Source organism: Propithecus coquereli, unplaced genomic scaffold (assembly GCF_000956105.1).
Source record: "Propithecus coquereli isolate 6110/MARCELLA unplaced genomic scaffold, Pcoq_1.0 Scaffold283, whole genome shotgun sequence".
Taxonomy (NCBI): domain Eukaryota; kingdom Metazoa; phylum Chordata; class Mammalia; order Primates; family Indriidae; genus Propithecus; species Propithecus coquereli.
In genome coordinates this window covers 1,799,296-1,814,180 of record NW_012148430.1, presented here as the reverse complement: position 1 = coordinate 1,814,180, position 14,885 = coordinate 1,799,296, and the positions used below count along the sequence as shown (strand labels likewise).

The 14,885-nt window shown below is 43.0% G+C and overlaps 1 protein-coding gene across 1 annotated transcript in view; it reads right to left on the bottom strand.

Annotated features, from left to right (window-relative positions):
• The window catches only part of RAB31 (RAB31, member RAS oncogene family), a 121,192-nt gene that overhangs the window by 28,492 nt on the left and 77,815 nt on the right, over positions 1 to 14,885 (bottom strand). The window contains exons 4-5 of the mRNA XM_012648383.1: positions 6,335 to 6,406; positions 5,199 to 5,305 (exon numbers count right to left, since the gene is read on the bottom strand). Coding sequence (XP_012503837.1) covers positions 5,199 to 5,305; positions 6,335 to 6,406 — 179 coding nt within the window. The remainder of the gene's footprint in view (positions 1 to 5,198; positions 5,306 to 6,334; positions 6,407 to 14,885) is intronic.

The window sequence follows — 14,885 nt, the reverse complement described above, 5'->3', positions numbered from 1 at the left end:
AGCTAGACTGAGAAAAATGAGAGAAAACTCAAATTTCTAAAATTAGGAATGAAAGAGGAGACATCACTACCGACCTTACACAAATTAAAAGATTACATAATCTGTCATGGGATTAAGAAAAAAAGAAAATTATAAGAGAATACTATGAACTACACAAAAAATTAGATAACACTTGAAGATGATTAATAACATCAATCTTTCACAAACTCTTACAGAATATAGAGGAGGTGGGAACACTTATCAACTTATTCTACAAGGTCATTACTGCCCTGATACCAATGCCAGACAAAGATATTACAAGAAAAGAAAAGATCAATATCCCTCATGAATACAGATATATAAAAATCCTTACCAAAATACTAGCAAACTGAATCCAGCAATGTATAAGAAGGATTACACATCATGACCAAGTGGGATTTATCCCAGGAATGCAAAGCTACTTTAACATCCCAAAATCAATGAATGTAATACATTATATTAACAGAATAAAGGACAAAACCTACAGGATCATCTCAAAAGATATACAAAAAGCATTTGACAAAATCCAACATTTGTTCATGATTAAAAAATGAAAACTTCAACAAGCTAGGAATAGAAGGGAACTTTCTCAACCTAATACAGGGGATCTACGTAAAATCAAAGCTAACATTATACTTACTGGAGACAGACTAACTGCTTTGCTCCTAAAATCAGGAAAAAGAGTATCAGCTCTCACCACTTTTATTCAACATTATATTGGAGGTTCCAGCCAGAAAAATTAGGCAAGAAAAAAAATAAAAGGCACCCACATTGGAAAGGAAGAAATAAAACTGCCTTTATTCACAGATAACATAATCTTGTATTTAGAAAACACCAGAGAGTTTACAAAAAAAAAAACAACTAATAAATGAGTTCAGTAGAGTCATAGGATACAACATAAACATACAAAAGTCAATTTTATTTCTATACACCAGCATCGAGCATACCATAAATGAAATTAAGAAAATAATCTCATTCACAATACCACGAAGAAAAATCAAACACTTAAGAATAAATATAACAAAAGAAATACAAGACTCATACACTGAAAGCTATAAAACATTGCTAAAAGAAATTAAAGAAGACATAGATAAAACGGAAAGACAGCACATGTTCATGGATCGGAAGACTTAACGTTGTTAAGTTGGCAATAATACCCAAATTGGTCTAAAGATTCAACACAATCCCTATTAAAGTTCCAGCTGCCTTTTCTGTAGAAATTGAGAGATGGACCTAAAATTCATATGAAAATGTTAAGGATCCAGAATGGCCAAACAATCTTGAAAAAGGGAACAAAGTTGGAGAACTAACAATTCCTAATTTCGAACTTACTACACAGCTATAGCAATCAAAATAGTGCAGTGCTGGACTAAGATCAACTGAATAAAATTAGGAGCGCAAAAATAAGACCACATTTACTATTGACTGATTTTTGACAAAAGTGCTCCAAAAAAATTCAATGGGAAAGAAATTGTCTTTTCAACAAATGGTGCTGGGGCAATTAGCCACGTGGGAAAAGATGCATTTGGACCTCTATATCACATCATCTTCAAAAATTAACTCAAAATGGATGACAGACCTAAATGTAAGCACTAAAGCTATAAAACCCTTAGAAGGAAACGTAAGAGTAAATATTTGTGATCTTCAATCAGCCAATCACTTGGGCACAAGAGATAAAAGGAAAAAAAATGATAAACTGAGCATAAACTTTCATACTTTAGAAGACACAGTAAAGATTGTGAAGAGACAACCCATAGAAAGGGAGGAAATATTTGCAAATCATATATCTGATAAGGGATTTGTATTCAGATTATAATGAACTAGTTGGGTACAGTGGCGCATGCCTGTAGTCCCAACTACTTGGGAGGATGAGGCGGGAGGATCACTTGAGGCTGAGAGTTGGTGACCAGCCTGGGTGATATAGTGAGATGCCGTTTCTTAAAAAAAAAAAAAAAAAAAAAAATATATATATATACACACACACAGAGACACACACGCATGCACACACACGTGTGCACACATGTGGGAGGTGTGTACGTGTGTGTGTGTGTGTATACATATAAAGAACTCTTACAACTCAATAATAAAAAGACAATGCAATTAGAAATTGGGCAAAGGATTTAAAGAGACATTTCTCCAAAGAAGATATAACAAATGGCCAATAAACATACGGAAAGATATTTAATATTCTCATTCATAAGGAAAACACAAATCAAAGCCACAATACAGCTTCATACCACTAGCATGGCTACAGTCAAAAAGACAGACAATAACAAGTGTTGGTGGGGATGCAGATAAACTGAAGCCTCCTGCATCGCTGGCAGGAATGTAAAGGAATGTAAATGGTGCAGTTACTTTGGGAAACTGTGAGTTCTTCAAATTGTTAAACATAGTTATTCTAGGATCCAGCAACTCCACTCCTAGGTACATCTCCAAGAGAAATGAAAACATACATCCACACGTAATTTGTACCTGACTGTTCATAGCAGCATTTTTCATAATAGCCAAAAAAGTGGAAACGACTCAAATGTCAACTGATGAGTGAACGAATACAATGTGGTATATCCACATAATGAACTATCATTCAGCCATAAAGGTGAATGAAATACTGATACCTGCTACAACGCGGATGAACCTCAAAACCATCACGAGTGAAAGCAGTCTGTCCCAAGAGACTACTCATCGTAGGATTCCATTTATACAAAATGTCCAGAAAAAGCAAATTTAGAGGGGACAAAAGGAGTAGATTAGTGGTTGGCAGAGGCTAAACACAAGTGGAAATTGAGAGCAAGTGCACATGGGCATGATGTCCTTTGCAGGGTGACAGAAATGTTCTAAAATTAGATTTGACATGATTGTACAACTCCTCTATAAATATGCTAAAATTCATTGAAATGTACACTTAAAACACATGCATTTTATGGTTTTTAAATTATCTCAAAAGATTATGTTAAATGTTTAAAAATTAAAAATGTATTAGCAGCAAACTAGTCTTTCTCATTGACCTAATCAGAGGGTTGAAGGCAGTCATTTCCTTGTCACTTGATTCAGGAAGTACCATCTAAAATAATTTTGTGTGTAACAAAAGAGACACCTTCCATTCTCTAAGTCACAACTGCAGGATCCTGAGGAGCCACATTCAGACCTAACCGAGGCCAAACCACAGGAGAAAGGATATTGCCCAGGGAGTATGGACTCAGGGGACGGTGGCCCCATGATGGCAGCACTGGTGGCAGTAGCTGAGGGCCTTAGGTTGTCTCCCCCTGGGGACAGAGAGGGAGGCTGTGAGTGGATTTATGGTTGGAAGTGAGAGGAATGAATTATGTTAGCTGCGACATGTTGAAAATTACACGTGTAGGACTCAGCTGGGCCAGTCAGAAAGCCTTTGTGAGGAGCCGCCGTGCCGGCGCGTGAAGGACGGTTCCCCCCTGAGAAATGGCGTGTCTGCAGGTCTGGCAGCCAACCCAGCACGCTGCATGTGTGGTTTGTCCGACCAGGATACACTTTTCTAGGAACTGTCCTTCGTCAAGATCGCCCACCCTCCCATTTTCATGGTGATGCTGGGAAATATCATCTTCTACTACCCAAATTCCCTCTTGGCCACAGGAGTGCCCAGTCATGATGTGGGGCATCCTTCCAGGGCCTTTTAGACTTTAAACAGAATGCTAGGCCAGAGGGTAACGCTGGAACACATCGAATACCAGAGCTAAAGGAGCCCTGTTTTTACCATGCGGACACCAGTACCTGCCAATGAATTCCTCTTTCTCCTGAGATGAATTTCTACTTTTTTAAAATTTTTAATTTTTTGTTAGAGATAGGGTTTTGCTCCGTCACTCAGGCTGGAGTACAGTGGCACAATCATAGCTCACTGCAGCCTCCAACTCCTGGGCTCAAGCAATCTTCCCGCCTCAGCCTCCAGAGCAGCTGGGATTACAGGCATGAACCACGGACCCAGCCAAGATGAATTTCAATTGGTTTTCACTTCCATGTAACTAAGAGTCCTAACTGATACCATTCAAATATTTTTCTTCAATTCTAGTCCATCAGCATTCCCACAATACATAAGGCTTGGTTCTACTTAAAGTTGCACAATTAGTACTACAATTAGGAGGTGCTAGAGATAGTGCCTTCTCTCAGCACCCACCCACCGCTCCCTTCCCATGACCAAGGTTAAAGCAATTCTGCTGGGAATACTAGACTAGCGAGCTGTTTGCAGACTACAGTAAAGAAGGTAGATATTTGTACCAAGTCTGAGGGAGTCAAAGATTTGTTCAATCCCCAGAAAAACAAAGGATTAAGTGGTATTTATGGCTGTTATTATAAACTAACCTGATGCAATGTGATATAAAGCTTTTGAAATCCCAAAGAAACAGAGCAATTTGTTAAATGCCATGTTAAGAGCTTTTGCAAGATCCATTTTCATTTTTTATTTAACTTTGGTTTAATCATATTTGGATTAGCAAAACCAGAAGCATGATGTAGCTGTCTTTATGAAATTCAAGTACCGGAATTTCTGAGAATTAACCAAGGGAATGGAGATAACACAATTCACTACTTCCTTTTTTATAACATTTATTTAGTAACAGAGCTAGTTTACTAGGCTAGATAAAGCTATCATCAAATCTCTAATTCATGCGGACTGAGTGCCTACAAAGCTCTATCTAGTTTAAGGAAGTTCAACAAGCTGCTGTCCCTGAGGGAAGCCAATGTGTTGTTGAACACATGCTTGAAAATAGTTCTAATACATATTTGACCATATCCTTAAGACAAAGTCTAGAATTCAAACAAACACATACGCTATAGAAAATATTAAGAATTCTAATGGTCATTACCATATGAAAGTGTTACTAAAATTGTGCTAGTAGTAATAATAATAATGGAAAAGGTAACAATAAAATTAATGAAACAGTCTAGCCCAAAGATATGTAGAATTAGGGATGTAACTGTGCCATATATAGGAGATTTGATTTTAATATTGATCACTGTCTGGTCCATCAGATTTACACTTCCCTATCCATTTTCCCTTAATCCTACTCTGGTTAGGTACCACAAGTGAAAGGCCATCGATTAAATAATTACGCTGAAAAAAGATAAAATAACAAAGGTATAAAACCTTTTTACCTCCAGACATTCAGGGATGGGGGATGTGAAATACACAAAAAATTTTAAATGCAACTTACCTAATATCTGAGAGATCACATTTATTTCCAGCAATAGCCATTACAATGTTTTCTGGACCATGTTCTTTCAGCTCTTTAACCCATTTCTTCAAGGTATGAAATGAATCCTAAACCAAAAGGATAAATGGGTCATTGGAAAGACCTGTCAAAGTAATATTTCAACCAAGCAGAAATACAAACTCAATACAATTTAGTAGAGAAAAATATTTTTAGCAGACTCACATAGATTAACATACTACCCCTATCAAGGCACAAAAGTTAACATTAGCTAAGCTACTTAAATAGCCTATATCAAAGGCTCCTTTTCTAAAATTGAAACTTGATCAAGTTAAGAAAATCATATTAGGACTTCTCTTCTATAAATAACATTAATTTAAACCAATAGCCTTGACTCTAGCTGAATAAGGATAACAGGACCTGCTCATGGTTACATCAGGAAAGAAAGAAACATATTCAGAGTCCTGTCTTCCCTTTGGCCCTTCGCTCACAGCCGTCCTCTAGGAAACTGGCCAAGGTCGACACTACGTTTAGGTCGAAGTGGTCAGGAACTCACAGAAGGTGACAGTGATGGGTCATTAAGCTAATAGTCTTGTGCACTGAGTCAGCACTCCAGAAAAAAAGTAAATAATTCAATTTGCAGGAGTGAAAAAAAATGTCATCAAACCACCACTGCAGTTATTTGTTGATGGATATCCTAGAGCCTCAACATAACTAAAAACATATTTATATTTATATTGCATGTATACAAACACACACATACTTATATACACATGAATGTTATCCTTGGCATTTTAAGTATGTAGTATAATTGCAACACTAATAGAAAATAAATATTCTAAAATTATAATACATGCAGAACTTAAAAATAATTTTCCTTTTCTTAAAAAGGTGACTTTCTGGAGAACAGTACCAGCAGGCATGACTTTGCCTCTATAGTCAATTTTAAGAATGAATGGTCATTGCTGTTTATTTAATTTAGCAGATAAATACGAGATGCCTCATTACATAACATGCAATAAACTCTATATAGATGCCAGGCTACTGGCAATACTCAAGCAGTAACGTCTCTTTGCTGGTCTTTCTGAGTCAGGGAATCACCATCAATTGCATCTAAACCCTAGAGGAGACATTCTTACCTGTTTGGTGATATCATACACTATAACAGCTGCAGCAGATCCTCGATAGTACATGGGAGCCAAGGAATGAAACTGTTTAAGAACAACAAACAGTTTTAGGCCAAGATGAACAGATTTTATGCAATCCCAAATTAAATATAAAATTTTCATCCTATAATCATCCCTACAGGATCCCTAAATTCCCCTTAGAATTTTTCCAGGGTTCATATTAAACAATAAATTTTCCTTCCCAACTTATACATATACTTGTGGTATTTACAGACTATGAAAATCTACCTTTGGGCAAAGGCCAAAAACAAATTTTATCTTAAATGTTGCCGTCCTGTAAATTTTCTTTTCTCTACTGCTCATCACATCTCTAATATGACTGACCCAGGGCAATCTCATCAGAATTACACAGCAGTAAGAAAAAGATGTTACTAAGGAGAGGGAACCAGACACTGGCAAAGATCACAGGACCCTGGCTGAGCCGTCAACAAGGAACATTCAGCAAGGGCACCACTGCGGCACCTGCCCTCAGAGCTGGAGCGCTGCCACCTCCCCAACAGGGCGCCTCGCCTCCCTAAGGTCGGCAGATGATGAGACATTTGATGAGCTTCTCTGAGCTTCATTCCAAATGTAAACAAAGCAAGTACCACTGGCCACTAGAGGACATTCATCCCCAAACAGGATAGAGAATTAGTCTCAGCATACATACATTTTACGAATATTTTGGAGAAGTGTCCAGTCTCAATTTGCATCTTTCTTTAAATTAAAAAATGTCTTGGAGGGGGTTTTTAAAGTCAATAAGAAAAAGATAGCTGAATTTTTTAAAACGGAAAAAGGACATATGTAGGTAAATCACTGAGGAGGAGACATAAATTGCCAATAAAAATTTTAAAACATGTTCAATTAGGATTAAAGGAATGGAAAACAATGTTGAGGAACTTATTAAGAAGATTCATATCTAGCGCTGCTGTGGGTTTGGGAGGGGAGGCGCTCTCATACGGTACACGGAATGTACTTCAATATCTTCCTTCAAAGCCACCGTTGGTATTTTAATATATATCAGAAGTTGAAGTGTGCATACCGCTTGACCCAGAAATTCTTCTTATAGGAATATACCCCGGGGTGATAATCACACACAGGAAAATACCTGCCAGTGTCGTATATGGGAGCAAAAATTTGAAAACAACCTAAAGGTTCATCTCAGGGAACTGATTAGTAGTATAACGTTATGAAGTGAATGTTTATGTCCTTCCCAAAATTCCTATGTTGAAACCCTAACTCCCAGCGTGATGGTATTAGTAGGTGGGGCCTTTGGGAGGTGATCAGGGTTAGATGAGATCATGAAGGTTGAGCCCCCATGATGGGATTGGGGCCCTTTAAAGATGAGGAAGAGACCAGATCTCTCTTCTCTCTCTCTCTCTCTTTCCGTCTCTCCCCTCACTACGTGAGGATACAGCAAGAAGGTGGGTGTCTGCAAACCAGGAAGTGGGCCCTCCAGTCCCTGAATCTGCTGGCACCTTGATCTTGAACTTCCCAGCCTCCAGAACTGTGAGAAATAGACGTTTGTTGTTTGAGCTCCCCAGTCCATGGTATTTTGTTACAGCAGCCTGAGCTGACTAAGACATACATGTATGGAACGGAATATTCCACAACCATTAAGATGACGAGGAGGACTTTTATTTATAGGCAAGGGTCTCTTTAATATACTGTTAAAATAGTCTCAAAGCAATAAATATAGCATAATATAATTTAGGGGACAATATGTGTGGGAGTGTATCTCTGTGTTCGGGAGTAACATGGGGTCCCTCAAAATGTTAATAGTGGGATTTCTAGTGATTTTTACATTTTCCTTATAAGAGTCTGTATAATAGAAATTTTTATAATGATTTTTAAGTAAAACGGTTTGTAAGTTAAAAAATAAGCAGCTGTTTTTATTGGGGCATGAAGGGAGGGAGGGAGGGAAGGAAGGAAGGAAGGAAGGCAGGAAGGATGGATCCTGAAGCTCTTCTGGCAAACAACAAAAGCATAACTGCCTCGTTTTATTTCCCACATAATACTTATTTGCTTGGTCAATTCTTGCCAAATTGAAATGATCATGTTTGGAATCTGAAGCACATGGGTTCCCCGCGCTTCCCTTTGACTGCAGTGAGGAGTGCAGCCAGGCACTCCCAATAGCGTGGGAGGGAAGCAGGCTGCCTCCCCCTCCCCGACACCCTCCCCCACAGCCCCTCCCACAGCCTCCATGCAGGCTCCATCTTGAGGAGAAAGTTCTCTGGAGCCCTGCGGTTTTCAGAAAAGGGAAAGAGTCGGATGAAGCTCAGGGTGAACCAAGGAATTCACCTCTGAACTGTGCAGTGGCCCCGCCCACTGTCCCCTGACCAACAAACACATCATTCCAGAATGGGCTTGAGGACAGCAACCACTTGCCACACACATCTTCCCATGTTCACCAACATAATCCACTGCTCACACCTAAAGAGCAAAATTTGAATTCCTGCCCAAAGGGAGGAAAGAGCAATGTATTTTGAGCCACTTTTGCTTTGCTAGGGGTAGGAGTGCATATAAAGTGTCCTGTTAGCCCAATTATATAAAAGGCCCATTTTTTCAAGTTAGCCTGCATATAAGAGTGGCCCATGGGAACACACAAAGCAGGAGAGTCAGCACAAACTCTACTTCTCAGTAGTAAAGACACTCAGGGACTCAAGCACGAAGAGCTGCAAACTGTGGGTATCTTCCAAGACAGAGTTCATTTTAGGCTAAAACACCATGAACTGAATCTAAAATGGTCACTGGTGTGCAGGTCTCATGAATTATTGAAGAGATCTTCGTATATAATGCATTACTCATTCTTTCCTTCCTCCAAATGGAATCACTTTGAAATAAATCTGCTGGTGAAGCCACTTAAACGACTTTATTGCTGGGGACTTGGGGGTTTTAATGAGTTAAAAGTTCCCGTCTCGGTTCTAAAACCCAGTAAATGCATTGACCAAAGGATAATATTTGTGGAGGACAAAAAGATAAATCACTTCTAGCCTACAATGCATAGACTTTTCCCCACACAAACATAAAACAAAAGCACCACAATCAGCCTCAGTACTCCACATGACACAATTCAGTTCCTGTGAGGTCAGACTTAAGACTGATAGAATGCTCACATAAAAAAGGCTCTTCTAGAAATAAAGTCTATTTCTAGATCACAATCACAGGAGGTTGATGATAAAACTTTGTTTTTAAATCTCACCTTGAAAGGTTATGTGAAAATTAGCACAAGAGATGCCAATTGAAAATCCCTTCTTCCCTAACCACCCAACAAAATATCTAGAAGACCAAATTGAAGTGTTCAGATAACTTTCAGGTGTCATTTAATTATTTAGAAGCAGCACAGGAAAATGTGAAAAGCCAGTATGTCTCCTTAAAAGCAGCGGCTGTCTATGTCCTTAGAGAGCATGACTATTTGTTTGTTAATTGCTGGATGTCCACGTGGGGAGAGAGAAGGGAAGGGCCTTCTTCAAGCACTTCGAGCTCCTTGGACTTACCAGCTTTCACAGATGGACGCAGACCCTGCCCCAGCTCCGGCAACCGGCAGGAGGACAAATGGGCGTGACCTTTCTGGAAAGCAGCTAACTGGGCCACGCCTTTCAAGAGTCCTGCGAATGTTCACACACTCTGATCTGACAACTCCACCTCTTGGGGGAACAATCAGAGATGGTCACAAAGTAACCAGAATTTATGCTAGAATTATCAATTATGCTGAAAACTGTAAACAACCCCAGTGTCTAGCCATTAGGGAACGGAAACATAAATTTTGGCTTAGCCACATAATGGAACATTAGGCAGCAATTAAACTCAGGTTTTTCACAAACATTAAGTGGCACATGCAGTAAGGTGGCAGAGCTTGGGATTTCCTCAGGGTCTTCTGCAGAATACGAGGCCCTTGAGGTGCTTTTGGAAAAAAAGGTTTCCTAGCCAAGTAAGTTTGAGAAATGCTACATATAATGATGCTACCCTGGAGGTTTACAAAGTATTATTAATACATTAAAGTCTGTGAAAATTTCTATAGTCAAAAACCCTATTTATTTTGGTTTTAAATCAGAATTTTCCATTTGTTTTCTTTTACCTTTTTTCAAGTAGTATTTATTAACATCGGGGGACAAAGTGTGATAAGGACCCACCTTAGGGCACAGTATGAAGATAACTAGACTCTAAGAGTCCTGAGGCCTGGCCTGGCTCTACCCTGGTTTTCGTATTTTGTAACAGGAGGTAGAGGTGGGGGTGGGGTGGAGAGGATGGCTGAGGTTTTTCCAGCTCCGTGACAACCTCTGGCAGTGCCCTGCTCTTGCCTCTTCTGAGCGGCTTCGTTGTGCTACACGCCTCTCCCCACCCTGCCTACCCTGTGTGTGCACGTACACACAGCACAGTGGGAAGTACTATTCCAGGAAATCTCCTAATCCTTCAGACCACCCAGACTACCTTCGGCAAAGTTCCTTAAATGAAGGTTTGTGGCATCATAAATTCCAAAGCAGCAAAATTCTGCAAGTCAGGAATGAGCAGTGGTAGAAAATACATGAAGTTTCCAAACAAGCAGAGCTCCAGCTGGGCTCTGCCTCCGCAGATGAGAATTATCCGAGCCAGAATGGTCTGGCAGCAGATCCTGGAACTCGCAGGGATGAGTTTTGTATTATGATTTTCAGAGAACGCTCTGTCCCTGGTGAGTCGCTTAGGCACGGTCTCGGAGCCTAGGACGGTCTGTGACTCCACCTCCGCTCTGCCCTGGGTGCCAGCCCATAACCAGAAATTCTCACCCTCTCAAGGCCAAGGCCCGGGAGAGTCAGGGGCAGAAGCCAAAAAGAGCCTGAGGTCCATCAGGATTCAAACAAAGAGGGCAGTGGTAGAGGAAAATTCCTGAAATTCTCAACATTCTCAGCTGGCAAAAGTTGAATGGAAAAACACATTACTGAATGTCCTTTCTGTGTCATTCAGAAGAATGCTCCCCATTTCTACATAGACCTCTCTCTCTCCAGAACAGCAGAGGGCCTAGTTAATACGCCTGCTCAGACGTCTTAAAACCCCACAGTAAGAGTTGAACAGAAAAAGGGCTGGGAGACAACAGACCAAACTGTTGATGACAGTGATTTTTGAATAACGGCAATATAGGCAGACCACCACTTGCTTTACTATTTCTGAATTATTCCCCCCCAAAAAGTTTTTAACATGACACATCACTTTTGCAATGATGGAGATGTCTTTTTCTTTCCCCTCCCCCTCCCCACCCCCTTTCCCTTCTCTTTTAATGTGTCACTAAAGCCAAAGCTTTTTCAGCAGTCAGGGGTCCTAGGGCTGAAGCAAAAGTATCAGGAGGAAGCTGGGCTTGAGAGGGGCCGACTCCTTTCTGAGACGGGGTGGGACAAATCCTCTCCAGCAGGAAACGATACAACACAAATCCAAACACCTTCCCACAGGGCAGTGTTGTGGAGAGCGTGGATTCGTGTTTTTAAAAGACAATATAACAAACTACAATATTCCAGTCCCTAGAATGTTGTACAAAACAGAATCAAGGATTTGATATGCTGTAGAAATAGTTTTCCCACCCATGAAATTCCTGCAGGGCAGTGACCTCAGCTCATATTCCTGCCTGTTGCCAAGCAAGTGGAATTTCCTAGAAGTCCAGAACTACGCCCACACCCTTCCTAGGTAGGCATCATCCTTGCGCGTCACACACAGCCGCTGTTCCGTGCGTTTGGGGAAAAGCCCACGACGGCCACAAGGCTCACAGAAGGCTGGTTGTGTCTCTCCCTCTCTCCACTCCGCTCAGACTGGCCCTCACGGTCACAGGAAGCATGCCAAGTTCAAGACAGCGCAGAACGGACCGGACCGCATCCTTGCTGTGCTGCCCTGACGAGGCCTCCGAACAGACCCGAAAACCACCCAAGGCACTCAAAAGCACATGGTTCATTCATCCCACCCAGCCAGGCGCCCCAGACTTCGCACTTTGCTCTCTGCATGCCCTTGGGGCCATCCTGCACACCTCAGACCAGCCCCGCCTCCCTCCTGTCCAGGCAAAGTCCGTCTTGCCCCGACTGGATGTCCAGAAGTTTCCATGAGAGCGTTCAGGTATTGCAGGCACCACCACGCCAGCCACACAGCTGCAGGAAGGACCCCGTTTTTAACTGCTGGATTATATTCATTTGCATATACCATAGGATATATTTATTTTTGGCTTTCTGTTGTGCAAAGTTGCAAGCATACCCACAAGAAGAGAGCATGGGGTGATGAGCTTCCGTGTTCTCATCCCACAGACACACAGACCCCCGGCTTCCTCGCCGCTGTCCCCTCGGCCCCCACTCCACCCCACCCCACCACTGTGGTCTTTTTCAGCAAACACTTGATATCATCCTGTGTTAACTTATCACGGATAAGTCAGATTGTGTCACTTTCCTGTTCAAAATCCTTCTAACTTACTAAGTATAAAGTCTAAGCTCCATACTACGGTGTCTAAGGCCCAGGTCACATGGGCCCTGGTCCCTTCTCGGCCCCTCTCCCGCTTGTCTCCCGCCGCCTGGCCTACTTGCTGCTCCCTGGGCATGCAGCCCCCCAAGCCTCTGCACCTGCCCAGAACCTTCCCCCAGCCTGGGCCCTCCTCCACTAGACAGCCACGGGGCCCCACCCTAACTTCACTCACACCTTTGCTCAACTGCCACCTTCCCCAGACTCCTCTCTGGGCCATAGCAGGGACTCAACAAATATTGAGTGACTGAACACACGTAATAAAAGTCAATAACCCTGTGAAAGCAGGTAGAGAAGACAGGCTTGTTCCCATTCTTCAGATGAGAAAACTGAGGTTCAGAATGGTTAAGTGAATTGCTCAAAAGACACACAGCTCTTACATGGTGGAACTAGATCTTGAATAGGGCTTTTGACTCCAAATTCCACGCTTTCGCCACTCCCATGCTGCTTCTCTGAAATAAACATTGCTTAAGTTGATGTAATTAAGGTACAGGTGTACACCAAATGTATTCATTCATTCGACAGTACCTACTGAACACTGTGTATGGGACAGGCACTGTTCTAAAAATCGGGAAACGAGTGTGGTGGGCAGAACAGTGCCCCCCTCGCCCCTGGCCACATCCTAATCCCTGTCACCTGTGACTACATTATGTCCCACGGCGGGGGCGATCAAGGTTGCCAATCAGCCGGCCTTCAGACGGGGACAGGGCCTGGGATTATTATGCCCATGGTGGCCGCGAGGGCCCTCAGCGGAAGAGGCGGCAGGAGAGGGAGGCAGAAAGATCTGAAGTTGCTGCTCTGCTGGCTTTGAGGATGCCGGAAGCGGCTGCAAGCCAAGGAATGCGAGCGGCCCCTGAACATGGCGAGGAAACAGATTCTGCCCTCGTACCCCCAGGAAGGTTACAGTCCTGCTGATACTTTGACTTTATTCCAGTGAGACCCATTTGTGACTTCTGACCTTCGAACCCTGAGTAATCAATCGTATATCGCCTTAAGCCACAGCAGCAGTGGGAAACAATCAGAGAGGATGAGAAAGGTACACAAGGTCCCTGCCCTCAGAGAGTGTCCTTTTTTCTTGGGTGTAGGTGCAGTGAGGGGACCTCCCAAGGGGCCGCTCTGGACACAGGGTATTTAAGTGACCGGTCTGTGTTCTAAGGACACCCAGCTGTCCCTGCCAGGAACACACGTTGTTACCACTGGGAGTCACCTGCCGAATCTATCCAGGAACGACACTCGCAGGCTTCGCCCGCCCTTTCTCCCACGTCTCAACCAGACCTGGGCAAGGAGCTGCACAAAACAAAAAGCACAGGAGAGACGGGGAGGGGAGCAGAGGAAACACAGCTGGGTGAAGAGCGTCTTAGATTCTTAACAAATGCACCTCGGGACCCAGAAACTCCTCCGAAACCGCTGTCTTAGCGGCCATCTGTCACCGCTGGGTCCTCTGAGAGTCGCAGAACAGCAACTTGGCCTCCACCCAAGAGGCACACACAGCACCTCATGATGAGAAGCTACTCAGGGCGGCCCGGACCAAAACAGCACTGCCGACCAGTGCAGGTGTTCCTCCAGCGCAGTCGCTGTCCTTCCCAGGACAAGCCTGTCCGAGGAGCAGGGACTGGCTGGAGAGCAGGGGGAACAGCAGGGCCTGGCGCCGCGGAGCCCGCGAGGGCAGGGCGGGAGCCCGTTTGCGAGCAGGAGCTCGAACACGCAGGGTCTGGGCTTTCCTTTCGTCGCCTCTGTCTCCCACGGCCCATCCTGTCCACCCACTGCCAGCTCAGCCACCTCCTGGCCGAGGGCTGACCCGTTTACAGTGTTTCCCTAAGGACTTCCGAAATGCATCTTCATACAGGGGCATGTCCTTCCTTTCTCTCCTGTTGGTGGCAGTCTGGCACCCAGGAGGGCAGTTCTATTTTCCTGAAGGACACGGCACCCCTAAACAGCATGACAGTTACGGGGCCACATCTGTGGGCCGAGGTCGCTCTCCAAGACCTCTGCTCACACTTGCCTTTTGTAGTTTCCAGCACCGATCTTCAATATCGGTGAGACCGCTCGGCTGTAAGAC